This window comes from Brienomyrus brachyistius, unplaced genomic scaffold (genome assembly GCF_023856365.1).
Source record: "Brienomyrus brachyistius isolate T26 unplaced genomic scaffold, BBRACH_0.4 scaffold86, whole genome shotgun sequence".
Taxonomy (NCBI): domain Eukaryota; kingdom Metazoa; phylum Chordata; class Actinopteri; order Osteoglossiformes; family Mormyridae; genus Brienomyrus; species Brienomyrus brachyistius.
In genome coordinates, this window is record NW_026042361.1 from 749,493 (window position 1) to 766,527 (window position 17,035).

Here is a 17,035-nt window from a genome sequence, read left to right on the forward strand (position 1 = left end):
TCTCTTATAATACACATCATACTATAGTCCTTAGTAGCACTTTTAGAAATTACAACTTATCATATTGTAATTTTATTAGCATATAAAACTATATGAAAATAATATCATAATTCTGAGCTCCACCTAAGCCCCGTAAGTTACTGGCTCTGATCCTGACATGGAAAATGACATGAAGCAGGGCTGTGTCCTACTGTCCCTCTTGGGGAGAAGGTGTGGCAGGTATTTACTGCTGTGTCACTGGGATACGCTGGTATCTGAAACACAAGGAAAGCCTGTGAAACCTGCTAAAAATGATTGGAGAGGCCACACTCTGCTGACTCACTCCCGTTCCCCTGAATTCCCCGGGAGCAGGGCCAGTAGAACCCTGCCCGGGTGAATGAAGACAGGCTCTCTGCACCGTCCACTAGCCGTGAGCGCCTGGGCCCCTGCAGTGCAGAAGGCTGGGCTTGCTGATAAGAGCTAACTCTCACCTCTGATGAGTCAGCAGCCCAGACCATCCCCACAGAGGCCCGAAAAGAAGGAACACTGGGAAAAGGCTGTGAGATTTTCACTTCTCTTTTTACCTGCAATGACGGGCAACATTCATTCTAGCGGAAACTTCATTTAGTGAAATAATGATAGAACATGGGAAAGAAATGAAGCTATTCATTTGGAGAAAGATGATGAAGAACTCATTATTTATTGACTATTTCTATAAATATTAATTCACAAATTATGTATTTGGATGAATTTGTTGGAAAAAAAAATTGTATCAGCACATACATTTCTGATAGAGCACTATCTAACTTTGCAGCAAGACTCACACAAACACTGAAAGATAAATGCAGAAATGTTACATCCACTCATCTATACTGAGTTTTGCCATGTAAAAGTGGAGTGAGATGACGGCTTGATCCAAATTAATACCAGAATTGTACAGGCATATGGATGGATGGATGGATGGATGGATGGATGAATGGATGGATGAATGGATGGATGAATGGATGGATGGATTTCTTCCCCAATTGGAAAGCACAGTGAGTTATATGGTATGATGGAGAAAAAATCGCAGCCATGCATTTTAATATTACGTGTTGTCATTTACGCAAGGTTTTACTCAATGTAACACTGGTTACCTTCTTGTAGAGTTTTGTTTGTCCTAGTTAGATTTGTTTGAATGGCACAGTACTTTGATCAACCTCTGTTTTTTGGAATGTACTCTATAAATACATTTTTATTTGATTGCATCTGAGTGCATGTTATCCCCACTGACTGTGAGTTTCTCACACTACTGTTTCAAGTGACCGCACACAATGGCGAGTTCAGAATCAGACTGTTATTTGCTGCTTAACTTTGGAATTTCACTTGCTCTCAAAAAGTAGCTCCACCTGCTTTGGAAACCACATGCAGTGTGCTTTTCAATTTCAGTTTTTGAGTTGCTGATGAAGACACCCACCCTTACCACACAAAAACCTGGCTATGAGAAGGGGGAAGGGTGCCACTATCCAGGGGTGGGACAATGGCAGCTGATGAGGCTTTTATTTACCTTCAGCCATTTTGTTGATGATGTAAGAGGAGACCAGACAGAGCAGACCACATGTTCTTTCCTTGAAAGGGTGTAGATTTGAGTATGGATGGTTGGGACATTAACTGACCAATATTGCAGGAAGATGATCTGTGTTTAGGGGGTTGGGGGGCTTGTGGTTCATTAGATCCCAACCAACGCTGAAATCAAACCTAGGTCCTCGTTCCCTCGCAGACCGGATTCCTGTACGTTTCCTAGCCATTCTCCCATTCATTCCAAAACATTCATTTTCATTCCTATCCTTTTATTTGTTAAACTCACAGACACCCAAACCCTAATCACATGGATCTCGACATCAGTTCTCTAAAGAGGAAAGTCTGAGTCTCTGCCGGCAACCACATTTCCCACCAGGCGTGGGTGACATGGTCTGTCCGCCTGGAAGGACGCAATTGGTTCGGCAAAACCTCCAAAAGACAGAGAAATTCCAGCTTTTCTAAGCAATCATGTGTTCAGGTGCCGCACCCTTTGTGTGTACAGATCTGTGTTCTTGGTACGTGTGGCTAATTGTCAGTGATTCTTCTGCTCCAGGTAAAGTCATGAACCGCACTTCACCAGACAAATGTAAGTCCTGCAGAGAGAACAGTAGAAGCTCCTTTCAGTGATCATCATGAGTCAGATACCATCATCTAAAGAGGTACTACTTACAAAGACTTAGGAGTTTACAGAAACATAAGTCAGTATCATCATTTCTATATGACTATCCCTATTTCAACTGGCGCCAACAAAACTGCAGTCTCTCCTACTCAATTGTAACTGCAAGCTATGGTTTAGCTCACAGTAGAATGTTTGCTACAAGAAAATTCAAAAAAACACTTTTAATAGGGCAGACTTTGAACACAAAGCACTTTGAATGCACTTATCAGATGCAATCTCAGTATTTAACTCTGAACTGAAAATGTTCCTTTAAATCTGGACTGGAAATGTTCAGTTACAGCAGCCAGTTTCTTTATCTTTGCCCCAGGACACATATAGTGCATCTTGCTAAATTCACATTCATTAACCCGCAGTTACCATAATAACACAGATTTTGCAGGCATTAACATTTCTGAATTGCAATTTTCCATCAACTGGTGTTTACTAAATCCCTGTTAAGCATTTATTAATCTAAAACCTTTATTAATCTAAAACACCAACCTGGGACCTGCAATTAGTCATTAACCCAGTTACTTAGCTGCTGTTCTATTTGCTTTAGCAAGTGATATGGATGTTGATTATTTAATTAACCTAAAGCAGTATGAATTAAAGATGTCTTTGGTCTTGTTTGGGACAGAGAACCCATTCAAAAATCTTAGTAATTCACATTCAACAAATGTGGTATAAACCATATTTTTAGCAAAACTGCTATAAATCCCATTGGCTCATTGCCAGTTTGCAACTCTTCTACAATTTATTGTATACATCACAGAAGAGAAGAGAAGAGAAGAGAAGAGAAGAGAAGAGAAGAGAAGAGAAGAGAAGAGAAGAGAAGAGAAGAGAATAGAAGACAGGCTGGTGTAGCTGGGACTGGAGAGGACAGGGTGGTGAAGTGAGGATAGCAGAGGACAGTCCAGTGCAGCAGTGAGAGCAGTGGACAGCCCAGCACAGTCCTGACACAGAGAACCACCCAGCTAAAACTCCCCTTTTCCAGGCCGAGTTGCAGCTAAAACAGGCCACCAAGCTCCCTTAAGGCTCTGACCCTTATGAAAAAGTAACACACAAAGAAAAACATTATCTACCATGTGCTTGTTATATTACTAAAAGCACTGCATCTTCACCCTTATATCTTAATACCTACTATGCACTCTTAACTGTAGAACATCAAATGATCTATTTAACAGCTATGATGTGCATTTACATTGACACCTGTGCATTTAAAGAATGAAAACTTTACTACCTAACTATTGACCTCATTTCCAAGACTGTGTTCCTACCTGTGTTGTTAGGATGGAGATACTTAACTTTTATGCTGATTCTAGAATTGGCTACCAGCTGTAATACAGTGAATTACCACGATCAGTACACAATGGGTGATTATCAATATGCGTACTTGGCCATGCTTCTCTTCTCGCTAACGAGTTTGACGTCACCTTCCACTGCCAAAGTACAGTTCCAATACTGAAGAACAGAAGTTCAGAGGAAAGTAAATATTCCAGGATGTCGTTCTTGCCCCGCTCCAAACATCAAGGATGCATCGGCGAGACCCTCATCAATGAGAACAATCGCATGATTCATTGCACCCCAAGTTCAGTCTTGAAGTAGCAAGAATGGTTTTGCCAACAACACAAATACGATTTTTGTGTTCTTGGTATTAACAAACACCCAATAACTATCCTTACAGGAGAACCTGCAGCAGTTCACATGCTGCTAATACCTGATTAAATCCTCATGCTTTTTAAGGACAGGCTACACTGACCTCCCCCTTCTGAGGGTACAGGGTGTATCAGTCTTACTGCATCACATAATACATCTATTATCCTTTAGCTACCCGTCTGAGTATTGTGAGTATTGTATATTGAGTTTTGTGGCTAATTATAAAGTAACTATAGGAATATTAACTGGGTATACATTTACTAGCCGAAAGGCTATTAGATGGTTTTAAAGGACTTAGTTATATAAACATAAATTAGTTCTGCATTGCCTAGTAAGGATATCTAGTTGAAATGGGCATTTCTATAAATGTCATAATCACCAATCTGCACTGCAACAAAGCGGAGGTCTGCTGTTGCCAGGTCCTCCTATTCAGACGAGTGTCAGTCAGCTACCACCTTGCTGGAGAGCTCAGTAACATAACAGACCTTGAAAAGCTCTGTCTGAAGTTCTCCCTTGATGAAACCATGCTAGCTGTTAAGAGTGCAAAAGACTTCAACACAAGCACTGAACTGTAGGAACCAGCCGGTTTGTCTTAACAGACTGCCCCAGCTAGATTAATATTCACTAGTTATCAATTTAACTAGCCATACTATGCTACTACTTAGTTACACTGCAATTGTAGTTTTTTGTGCCAGTTAGGACAGGGGTAGGAACCTGATCCATGGAGAGCCGGTGTGGATGAAGGTTTCTGGGATGACCTCTCAGTCAGCGAATTCATATTATATTCATATATACTAATCAAACAAACAAGAGTACAAGTCCATTCATATTACATCTAGACTGATGGGGGCTAAACTGGAGATAAAAAAGAATAAAACCCAAAGTGAGACAAATATTCTAAAACAGGCTTGGTCCTGGCCAGGACTAAACCATTTCCCCAAAGCCAGTCATCCCAGTCAGACCACAGCTGCCACTTTCAGAAAGGCCCCCTTCCTCTGGTACTCACCTGTGCGCCACATTTCAGCCCTTAAACTTCCACTCCTAATTACGGTCATCAGATTGCGATATGAACACATACCGCACTGCAAATCGTCTCTGTTAAATAGATTTGTTCATTGTTTTGCAGCAGCGTTGTGCGAGGGTGTGTAAACCTGCCTCAGCATAGCGATTCCACATAGCAAGGGCTGCAGAAAAGGTCACTATGACTTGTCTGGGTCGCTTGGGAAACCAGTCATAATAGCCCAAGGCGGGGAGCGGGCAGGGAGTCTGGTTGGCGTGTCTGAATTTGACTAAGCATTTTTCATCTTTCCTAAGCCTCCACGCACACATCAGCATCTCAGCACACGCTGGGCCCCCCATCAAGGACAGCTGACACACCATGGTAAAGCAGCACTATCACTAATCATTTCCCACATCATTTTCTAGCTCAAATTTGTTCCATTCATAGATGCACTAACATATGTCAATCACATGCAGCCTGATATTCCCTGAACGATTATCAATATGCAGCAAGTACTTCATGAGATCACAAGCATTGGTCATTACATCTTGTCATCCTTTGACCATTAAGCTACACCAGGCTAAATTTGGAGACATGGGATCTAAATAAAGATCTATAACCTTATGCTGCATGTAGGGTTATTCCTGCAGAATGTGCATTTATGTTTTTTATTTTTATGTATTTTATGTTTAAATCAGTTTAAATGTGTAAAATATAAGAAAACGATATACTGTCTGTCTAGTGCAATGCACTCTTTTGCATTATATGGACTGTCTTTGCATTTTGTCTGACTGGCACTATATGTTGGTCTGTGCCCTGCATTCTCCTTGCTGTATGCACCAGAATTTTCCCTGGGGATTAATCAAGTCCATCTTAAAATTACCCTCAGTCCTAAACGTTGTATTTACATGTGCATATTAATGTTATCCTATGACCTTTACCGAGATAAGTAGTATTGGATATTAAAGTCAATTAAAACAATTAATTCAAAATATTTTTCCAAAAATTGTAAATATACTTTTGTTATAAGCAGAGAAGGTTTCATTGAAAATTATTTTATAAAGATTAAATGCTTAAAAACGTTTAATTCGTTAATGATTGACAAATTTTCTATTTGTGCTCGTATAAATTGGATTTTAATATTTAATCAGAATGCAAGGTGATGGTTTCATAAATGCTTATTTTTAATATGCATGTCAATGAGTGTAAGTATGTTAGGGACCCTTTTATAATGCAAAATGACCAGCCAAGTGCTGTATAAAATCAGGAATGAGCTATTCACGTCATTTCATACAATATGTTTGAAGTAAAAAGGCATCCGCAGAGAAATGTCAACCAGCACCCATACGATTCAGAGAGAAAAACCCCAGGCAGACCCATGGAAATATGGCGAGCTGGAGAATGAACAATGAAATGCGGCTGTGGAAGACGGAAAAGACGTTAGAGAGTCTGACTTGTCCAAGCAGAGGGGCTTCTGAGAAGCACTTCAGTCTCTAGCTTTGAGGAGTTCCCCCATCTGATTTGGCCGATAAATAAATAAATAAATAAATAAATAGAAGATGCTCCAGTCTCCGTGAGCTCCATCCCCTCTCATGCATGGCTGCCAGTGATGGTCTACTGGGTGTCATCTCTTATTGGCATGACACAAAGCCCGTGCCAAGCGCCGCTGCCTCGATTCTCCGAGCTAAAGCGGCCTCTGGATAAAAGCTTGCAAAATGACTCGTGTGAGCACAGAAAGTTAGAAATGTTAGGCTGGAACGAGGAAGTGGAGTGGAGAGGGGAGGGACCGCGGCTGTCGTTCCAAAGTGCTGCCGCGGCGCTGCGACCTTCAGCACATGGAGCCGGGGACAGCTGGAAGAGCTTCGTATTGCAAACTCAAGGAATAGCAGGTAGAGTACCATTCATGATGCTTTTTCTGGCCGTCGGCCGGGAGACTAGTTTTTAACAGTTTGTTTAACTCGAAAATGAACAGTAAATGTTTGAAAGAAACCACCAGAAAGCGGAAAAATGCATCTCCTGAAGTTCTGAGCAGGTGCGCTAGCGGGACTCAAATCCAGCAAGATACGCGTGATACTGCAGGCAGCAGCGGCAAGCTCACATGATATTCGATTTTTCTTCAAAAACATAAACGAAAGTGTGTTGTTAATGAATGTCGGGAATATTTTGCCTGTGTGGTTATTTTAAAAAAGGGGGGAAATCGTTATCTTATCCAGAAAAGTAAAGGAATTATATCTCATCGTATTCCTAAGGTACTGTTTTTAAATAATTGTCCAGGAATCGCTTACGTACTTTTTCCAAACAACCCAAATATGAGTGAATAGTATTTCATACTGTCAAAAAATATTAATTACGTGGAAAAATCCGCTTGGCGTCAAAGAAAAAATAAGTTCGTTCCTTTCGCTTTCGAAGGGGGGACACCTGTTGATACGAGCCCGTCCGGCTTATGCCAGTTATTTCGGAGGCATTTCTAAGTCAAACAAAAAGTTTTGTAGAGTTTCAAATGTGCTGCCACTTTACTGAAACGAGAACTTACTGCTGAATATATAAAAGTAGGCAGCTTTTACTCCAAATGAAACAAACATGTTATCCCCCAACTCTTACACAATATAGATATATGTCATGTTCTGAAATATGGTTTGTTGCGCAGTTTTTATACTGCACAAATTTGACCTTTTGTCCATACTATATATGTATTAAAACGTTTATTCACCTAGGCCTATATAATGAGCCGAATACAATAAAACATACATTTAAATCAATCTACTTTTTAATGAAGATCAATTAATCAAAGTGCATTGTAATTATCTGAATCAGATTATTAAATGTCATTTTACCTTTTTATTGTGTCTGGATAAAAAGCGATTCCAGTAGGCTCTCCCTCCTGTCATCCTCCCGTGATTAACTATGTATATATGTTTCTGCTCAATTTTTCAAGTAAGCATACCTGTATTAAATTTATAATGTTTTTATTAAAAGGATGCTACTGTAGTACAGACGCGGGTAATTCCAATTAGCACTGGAATTTATCCCGCTTGACTCATTAATTCTAGCGCTACAATTAGTGGGCAGGGCATTTTGTTGCAAGTTGTTTCTCACTTTTAGGTTTAGCTAAAAATGACGAACCACTTTATGGAAGACTTATCTTTGAAATTTGGTCGTCTAACACTCTACAAGTAGCAAGTGGTTTGTCCTTTTAGTTATGGGGACGAAATATTAATTGTCACGATTCGATTTTTCCTTGCTTATAGCAAAGCCCCATTAAGTGTTTCTGTTACCATTCTATTTTACACATTTTTAAAATGAACCGGTGAGAGCGACACAAAATCGAATCCATTTCAGGACGGAAGAGGTGACTTTCATCATGAAATTTGTTGTGAAAGTATCATACGGAAGCAGTGTTCTCTAGCTTTAAGATATAAATGACGAACATTTGTGATAAAAAACTAAATTTATTGATTACCCAATTTCAAATGAACTCGAATATGCGATTAAATAGATACCTAGTTCTCTTTTTCAAATCGCCTTTTAGAAAAATAAATATAATGTCCGTCAAAGTTCCTTCCTATTTAACAAATTTTAATTATTCTCCACTTCTTCAATAGTTATTTATTGATAATTAAATGTATCATTTGTAAAAAGCAAAACCTATTTTCTATTTTAATGGGTTTATCGAAAATTCATTACAAGTGAAATGGACGTATTAGACATAATTGCTTTTGTTCAATTCACATAAAATTATTCTACCAACATTCGAAAATATTTAGATTTTTACCTCTTTGGATAGTTTAATGCCCAAAAATAAACTGTAAAATTGGCCCAAAAATGCGGACGCCCTTCAGTGTACTTTGTTGTTCGTGTACTGGAGCAGATATCAGCGATTGGAAGGTAAGCAGGAGACGCCTCACAGAAGCGCAGCCCCGCGTGTGCGGGAGGCGGCAGAGCTGCCTAGCGTTTCCGCGCTTCAGTGGGGCAATCAGGTGTATCAGATGCAAATGGGGCCGCTTCAGGAAACCCCCATTTTAATTACCCGATATTTCCACTACACCCTCGAAACTTGGTTTCCTCACATGTTCTGAAATGAACGGATAGAAAACTATAAAAGGAACTGAACAGTGCATGTGCAACTTACAGCGTAACACCAAACCCAGAAAACTGACAATCAAGTCTGCAGAATTTAGTCAATATTATTGGGATATGGCCTATGCGTCCTCTTTATATTATTGGGTAGTCATTGTAACCGGACAGAAAGAAAGCTGAAAATTCATGCCTGTAGAAATACTACCCCAGATTCTGCCAAGTCCCCGTAATTACAGCCTCTCTGTAGCGTGGATTTACTATCAGAGTAGCCGCCATTCCAAAAACTCCTTTGACTTTTAGCATGAATTTCGCGACCGCTCGTGTGGTTGCATTTTGTCTGTTTAACGGCCCTGCTGCCACTTTCTACCCCCCCCTCGCCTGACCCTGTTTTCTTCACACTCTGCTCAGCACATACAGCCCTCCTGACCTCCCCCCCCCCCTCCCGCTCACGCCCCACCCGAGAGGTGGGACTGGAGACTGTGCCGCTTAACCCGCAGCCCTCTTCCTGCCTTTGAGCTTGCGGCGCTGCGTGCTGCGTGTTAAGGCCCCTGCTGCAATGGTTCTTCCTGCCAGGCTGGAATTCCCCGGGGCTTGAAGTATGGTCACCAGGGGCACCTGTAGGCCAGCTGCCCGACCTGCCAGGATGCTGGATCTTATCGTCGGCAGCATGGTGCTCCTAGCATGTCCAGTGCTACCAGTCCTCAGACCTCAATACTTACTACTGTCTCTCCACTTAGCACCCTATAAGAAATAACCAAAAGCTGAGCACAGGAACTGAGGGAAATGACATCAATGGTATGGTAATGGAGGAGGCGCAGAGGAGGGTGTGGAGGAGCAGGGAAAGCAGCAGACATGGAGTCGGTATCACAGGGAGCGGAGGTCAGGTGGAGACACTCATTCCTGAAGCGCCACTTACCATTACTGGGCAATTTTGGTTTGATGAGAGGCTGCCTTTAGCCCAAATATGGCAGAACAGCCTCCAGCAAAGCATTTTACCAGCTTTCTGTGTAAAGGTGCTGAACACCTGCACCTGTAAAGAGACTCCGTTTTTAACTGGACCGAGGGCTACCTAAGAGCGCCTCCTGGAGGCATGCGTGGCTGTCCCTGTCGCAGTCCGCGCTGAGGAATGTGTGCCAGGCTCAGGGGGCGCCCCCTTCGCCCAGGCCAGCTGTTAAACGGCACAGGGACAAAGCCTCGCTGCCCCCCCCACCCCCCCGGCGGCTGCGGTGATCTCGCCCTCTACGGCATGCTGCTTCCCGCAGTTCGTTCCAGATCCGTGGAGCCATCTGTCAGTGAAACAGGAAGGCCTGGGTTCCCCTTCTCCCCTGGGCCCAGCCGCGCTATTTCAAGGAGCTTCACTTCTCCCTGTGTGGCCCGGCCCCTCGCAGGACATCTTGGAGCTGCCGTCAGGCCCATCTGCCGTGGGCCGTGCTGCATTATTAATGCGGCGGCTCAGGCCAGGGCGCGGCCTGCACTACATTGCCTCTCCTTACAGAAACTTCTTCATCCCCTCCCGTCTATACCACCCGCCCACCCCCCCCCCACCCGTCAATCAAATTTTCTTGCTTTTGTCTCCACGCCTGCTCGCTGCAGCAGCGGCCGGACCATGCAGCGCATCCATGCGTGACCAATAAATTAGCAGCGACATGAGCGCAGAGTAGCTGGGAAAGACCCGGGGTGGGAGGGGGGGGTTGACAATACCGGCCACGATGACCTGGGGGCCAGTTAATTTTCTGCTTAATTTTGCACCAGTCAGTTTGCATTTTTGGATCATTATGCTGTGGGAAATTAACAATAAATAACAAATGTGGTCTGTATAGCCCCCCCCATCCCTTAGTCAGGCCCCAGCTCTGTCAGTCCCATAATGAAAATGTCTGGAGTTTGCATGTAAGACGTGTTTGGTGGGACACCAGGGTCCACCTCTGATGGGTTGGTGGTTGAGAGAGCGGGGGGGTCTTTCTTCGGCACGGCTGTCCTCACTACGCCTGATCACATGCCAACACACGCTTTCCACTGTCTCCCCCCCCCCACAGAGTACCTTCACCGAATGGAGACGGAGGAGGCCCACGAGATGTCCCAGATTTCAGGTGAGATACGCACACCACGTCCACCGCAGCACATTTGCTGGCAAAGGGAGTGTAAAGAGTGAGGTGTACGAGTGTGCACGTGTGTGTGTCTGTGTGTGTGTGCGTCTGCGTTTGGCCAGTGAACCTAATGTCAGCCCTGGGGGAAGTAGAACGTAACACATCTGAGAAGGCAAATAGAAGGAAGGTGGTTGAGGCCGAAGACTCAGAGAGCCTGTGCAGACTGACAAACCACATGCGGACCGCAGGGGGTCCAGAAAATGACCCGCTCAGTGAAGCCATCCTCAGTTTAACTAAACTTTTCACAGCCATAACATGTGGCTCAGCTACATCCAGAGCGAAGGAAAGGCCCAGTGATGCGAATCCTCTTTCCGTCCGCCATCTCAGCCATGAACACCCACTTTCCCATTTCCACATACACGGCACTCACAACCAGCGTGCCTTTTTAAAACGCCCGCACCTGCTCTTAACCGTGTGAGATCAGCGGGAGATTAACGGGGGCCCTCATCCCCAGGCAGGGACAGCCCCCCTGCTAATGAGGTCATGGACGAGGCGGATGAGCCGATGCCTGTTCCTGAAGACCTGTCGGCCAGCACAGGACAGCAGCAGCCTATCAAGGGCGAGAAGACACTGGGTAAGTGATCCCATCTGCACCACCAGCACCACGCCTCACCATGGTTAAAACCCAGATCACCCATGCCACCTCCCCTTGTGACCCCACCTATTTATCCATGAACACGTGACCTGTGTCATAATCAGGCAGCTCTCCCCCCTCACATGCTCCCACAGCAGGTCACAGCAGCATGTTTCCGCCATGTTGCCTGCATAACAGGCCAGGATTCCCGGCCTGCTTTGCTTTTGCCACATGCTACAATATGCAGCTTCCAAGGTGTTCACTGTGTTGGGGGACACTCTTCCTAAGATGTTCCTGTGGTTTCCTGGCCTTTAGGGGTACTCTTCCCAAGGTGTTCACTGTGTTTGGGGGACACTCTTCCTAAGATGTTCCTGTGGTTTCCTGGCCTTTAGGGGTACTCTTCCCAAGGTGTTCACTGTGTTGGGGGGACACTCTTCCTAAGATGTTCCTGTGGTTTCCTGGCCTTTTGGGGTACTCTTCCCAAGGTGTTCACTGTGTTGGGGGGACACTCTTCCTAAGATGTTCCTGTGGTTTCCTGGCCTTTAGGGGTACTCTTCCCAAGGTGTTCACTGTGTTGGGGGGACACTCTTCCTAAGATGTTCTTGTGGTTTCCTGGCCTTTAGGGGTACTCTTCCCAAGGTGTTCACTGTGTTGGGGGACACTCTTCCTAAGATGTTCTTGTGGTTTCCTGGCCTTTAGGGGTACTCTTCCCAAGGTGTTCACTGTGTTGGGGGACACTCTTCCTAAGATGTTCCTGTGGTTTCCTGGCCTTTAGGGGCATTTTTCCCAAGGTGTTCACTGTGTTGGGGGACACTCTTCCTAAGATGTTCCTGTGGTTTCCTGGCCTTTAGGGGCATTTTTCCCAAGGTGTTCACTGTGTTGGGGGGACACTCTTCCTAAGATGTTCCTGTGGTTTCCTGGCCTTTAGGGGCATTTTTCCCAAGGTGTTCACTGTGTTGGGGGGACACTCTTCCTAAGATGTTCCTGTGGTTTCCTGGCCTTTAGGGGCATTTTTCCCAAGGTGTTCACTGTGTTGGGGGGACACTCTTCCTAAGATGTTCCTGTGGTTTCCTGGCCTTTAGGGGCACTCTTCCCAAGGTGTTAGCTGTTTTTTTCCGGACTTTGGGGATACTTTTTCCAAGGTACGTTCACCATGTCTTGGGGGATTTTGGGACACACTTCTCAAGCTGTATTGACTCACGTTTGGGGCCTTTTTGGATCCTTTTGTTGTTATCATACAACTTATCCTAGTTGTCACCAATTGAATAAGTGATCACTCTTCTTTTAATCCTGATAAGTTTATCAGAAAGTGTTGTTATTGAAATATTTTGTATTCAGTCTTTGTTATTGGCATCATTCAATTACTTTAAGATGTTATACACAACATTCAACTTCTGACCTTTAACCCTACAGTCACTAAAATTACACCCATTCCTAGACCCACTGACACCAGTCATTGACCCTTACAATATTCATGTAAATCATTTACTTCAGAATGAATAAGCAATATATATTTTCTTGTTTATTTATTTGGATCTATACTAAATGTTTTAAATTATCGAAATTTACACATAAAGATTAAAAATCTAAAACTACACGTTTGATGCCAATTATGTAAATATCATTCTAATTCAAACAAAAAATATTAGAATCAAACAACAGAGGTTGATTCACATTGTACTTGATGCTAATAATGTTATTTCTCTGTACATATTGCACAGTGGAGAAATCATCAGTGAGTGCTTGCGATACACATATGGTCTGTAGCCTGTAGCTGAGCTGTTGCTGAGTCGCATTGTGTCTGTGGTGACTTTCATCAGGCCAGTAGTGACCTTCTCACCGGAAGGTGGAAGTATTCATGTTAGGGATTATAAGAGGAACATTGATCTGTGTCTTGTAGGGGTTGTTGGTCCTTTCTGGTTACTTCCTTGTCAAAAATTGATGCTGTAAAGAATCTTAACCACTTACAACCCTGAGCCTGATAAGCAGCAGAAGATGGGTAACTGCATGAATGGATCAGTAGAGTATAGCATCAAAAATAGCTCAATTTCACTCTTAAAGTCACATGAGGCATCAGTAATTCCCCATGTTGTAATGGACATTTCCATCACACCCACTGCCACAGAAGCACAGGAGGCAGAATGTGGAGAGCGACTAACAGATCTGGGAGGAGGAGAAGGCAGTGGTGAGGGTACGGCTTGCGGCGTGATTATGAGCACGGTGTTTGTCGGGCTTCCTGCCCGGTGGCCAGCTGCCTGTCGCTGAGGAAAGCTCCACACTATTCAGGGAACTCCAGCGTTATCCACAAGCAGAACTCTCCAGCCTGCTGTTTCTAACAGGGCACGCAAGCCAGGACCAGGCCTGTCGCCGACAGAGAACTATCAGCAAATGCCTTTTAGGTCGCATATCATAATAATACAGTATCTGCATCATAGAAGAATGATTTCTTATGTCATAGAAAAGACACTTTCCGCATGAGCAATAAAAATTAAAGGAAGCTACTGTGGGGCTGAAGCAAGCCGGTTATGTTTTCTGCAAACATGCTAGGAAACAAGCAGCCATGCTAAGTGGTGGGAATGCATTTTATCAGTTTCTTGCAGAAGTGCAAAAGCAGTAAAACAGCCGTGCATTTGGCACATTAGACTGATGCTGGTGTTTCTCAGGTACGATGAACTGGGAAAACATCTGGATGCTGATGAAACGCAGCAGCGAGCATTCTGTACGTTTGGGGGCTCTGCCGGTCGTGAGCATTCTGTACGTTCGGGGGCTCTGCCGGTCGTGAGCAGTCTGTACGTTCGGGGGCTCTGCCGGTCGTGAGCATTGTGTACGTTCGGGGGCTCTGCCGGTCGTGAGCATTCTGTACGTTCGGGGGCTCTGCCGGTCGTGAGCATTCTGTACGTTCGGGGGCTCTGCCGGTCGTGAGCATTCTGTACGTTCGGGGGCTCTGCCGGTCGTGAGCATTCTGTACGTTCGGGGGCTCTGCCGGTCGTGAGCATTCTGTACGTTCGGGGGCTCTACTGGTCGTGAGCATTCTGTACGTTCGGGGGCTCTGCCGGTCGTGAGCATTCTGTACGTTCGGGGCTCTGCTGGTGCCTTTCACGTTCTCATACAAACATGTTCACTTCATCTGAATTTCACACTGGATGCCATCTCAGCTGTTGACAAACTGTGTCCTTGTAACTCCTCTGCTTGACTAAGTGATAATCAATTAATAAAAACTAACTAGCCAATGTTACATTATTTAATTTTGAGCTGTCTTCCTCTTGGGATGTTTTTATTATCAGTATATATAATCAAGTAGTCAAACTATAACATTAAGTTTTTCTAGTGATTTGTCAGGTTCTTTAGGCATTTTAAAGATATATATTATATAAATACAAAATGTAAAAAACCCACATTCAGTATATCCTCTTACTTTCGCCAAATACCCAGTGGAGGTTGGCTCCTCTTATTTATTATTGACAACTGGAAGGAATCTGAATTATCCTGCGTATTTCCATTCATATTACCTATTCACCTTAACATCTCACAAAATATCTTTCTAACTAATAAGTTCTTGCAAAGAGGAAGAGAGTGTTGTAATGGCCTTGTTTAAATTACAGTGGTGTTTCCAGCAGCGCTGAGGTCAAATGCACACTCAGAAGATGGATGGCAGTGTGATGGGGCAGGAGGCAGGTTATCATTGTACTTTGTGTCATTCTCTACATGCACCTGAGTGATGAACTGCTTGCCCCAGAGAACAAATGGAAATGAGAAACCTGGATTCTCCTCACCACTTACGCCTCATGTTCAGTGTTTGTGTGAAGTCATGCACTGGAGCAGGACTGCAGTTCTTGTCCCAGTAATAATCTTCATTACAGGTCGTGGTGTTACAGGAAAAGATGTTGTTCCTCAGTTTGGAAAACAGTTGCTCAAGAGGTGTCTTGCATTGCATTCATTGTCTTTCTGACTGCTTCTCTTGGATTTCTGCATGTGTCCTTGTTGGGAAACTGTCTGTTAGGAAAGCACTATAACGTGAGGTGATGAATATTTTTCATACATATAAATTTTACTAAAAGGCTAAAGCACATTTCTATACCAAGGCAGGTGTGATCTAACACTGAAATCATTACATCTTATAAGTAACATGGAAAAAATAATGTAAAGCAAATGTGATGCAAAATTGAAGCCAAACTACATAGATATTCTTCTTGCTGATATATTCACCTTCAAGATTAGGAGAGAGAGGCATGACGTGTTCCTGAACGACCAGTAAGCCTCCGGTTTGATGCACGCTATGTGGACCTGTAGTGGAGTACCACTTCCTTAAGATCAGTCTTCAGAAAGGAGAGAGAGGGAGCGAGAGAGAGAGAGAGAGAGAGAGAGGGAGAGGGGGACATTTTGTCCTTGTTCATCGCTCAGGAAAGTAAAAATGAACAAGAGAGGTAACACCAAGGACTCAAAGGGTGCTAATTAAATCCCATAATGACTTGTACTTTGTCAAGGATTTTCACAAATGTAATACTTGAAAAGTTGTTATGGAACAGCTGCAGTCAGGGCAGACATGACTGCTATAATAGAAAAGTTGTACCTACCCACAGATTTTTATATATTGACCCACCAACAGAAGCCCACAAGCAGCAGACAGGATGGGACTGATTGGCGGTCAGTACCGTGTTTTAGTGCTTCCAGTACTTACCCCACTGTTCCCTAGTCTTCGATATCTCTAGTTCAGTGTTTTCCAGTCTAGTTTTTGATTACCCCAGACAGGTCATATTTTTCCTCCAGCCACACCAGGTAGTCAGTGTGTTAGATTGATCGTTAGCTGGGAGGGAGCAAAAATGTGGACCGTGGAAAACACTGGTCTAGTGTATAGCACCCCATGGGTAACATTATATAGATCATTCTCTGTGAAACTGAATTATGTAGTTGGAGAGTGCATGTGTGCAGGGCTCCCCATCGTTTTGCAGGTTGGATGTGCGTTGTGTTGTCACTGTGTTCTGCATGGCCTTCCTTGCACTCTTATCTCCCGGGTGACGAAATTCGCTGACGGACACTTAGGAAACTCTTGCACATCCTATTTCAGCTTCCTCTCCCATCTTGTTTTGGCCTGCCTCATTATGTGGGTGTGATTCCTCACAGAGAAAAGGACCCACGTCCCCCCCTAAGCAGCATCAAGAGAGCCACCTGCGGCCCCACATTACACTGCGCCCCCCCACATTACACTGCGCCCCCCCACATTACACTGTGCCCCCCCCCCTCCCACCCCCACAGGGACCTGAAATCGCTGAAGAATTCAGGTGCCGCTCCTGGCTTTTGATTCTTTTTTTTTTTTTTTTTTTATGGAACATCAGCAGCGGTTTTGCAGCACTGCAGCCTGCCTGACAGGCATCTGTCCTCCTGTGCAT

The 17,035-nt window shown here is 44.0% G+C and overlaps 1 protein-coding gene and 1 long non-coding RNA gene across 6 annotated transcripts in view; one reads left to right on the forward strand and one right to left on the reverse strand.

The window, feature by feature from the left end:
* LOC125727095 (uncharacterized) lies at positions 1 to 8,619 on the reverse strand. The gene is made up of 3 exons (XR_007388544.1): positions 7,688 to 8,619; positions 1,526 to 2,132; positions 1 to 254 (listed from the first exon to the last, which is right to left on the reverse strand). It is a non-coding gene; the product is annotated as an uncharacterized LOC125727095 (long non-coding RNA).
* The window catches only part of LOC125727094 (DNA-binding protein Ikaros-like), a 23,130-nt gene continuing 12,557 nt past the window's right edge, over positions 6,463 to 17,035 (forward strand). For 2 of the 5 annotated variants that reach the window (XM_049003771.1, XM_049003773.1), the window contains exons 1-3: positions 6,532 to 6,742; positions 10,964 to 11,017; positions 11,529 to 11,648. In XM_049003771.1, coding sequence (XP_048859728.1) covers positions 6,598 to 6,742; positions 10,964 to 11,017; positions 11,529 to 11,648 — 319 coding nt within the window. In that variant the 5' untranslated portion in view covers positions 6,532 to 6,597. Of the gene's footprint in view, positions 6,743 to 10,963; positions 11,018 to 11,528; positions 11,649 to 17,035 lie in introns of all 5 variants that reach the window. The other 3 variants (XM_049003772.1, XM_049003775.1, XM_049003774.1) reach the window with 3 other exon arrangements.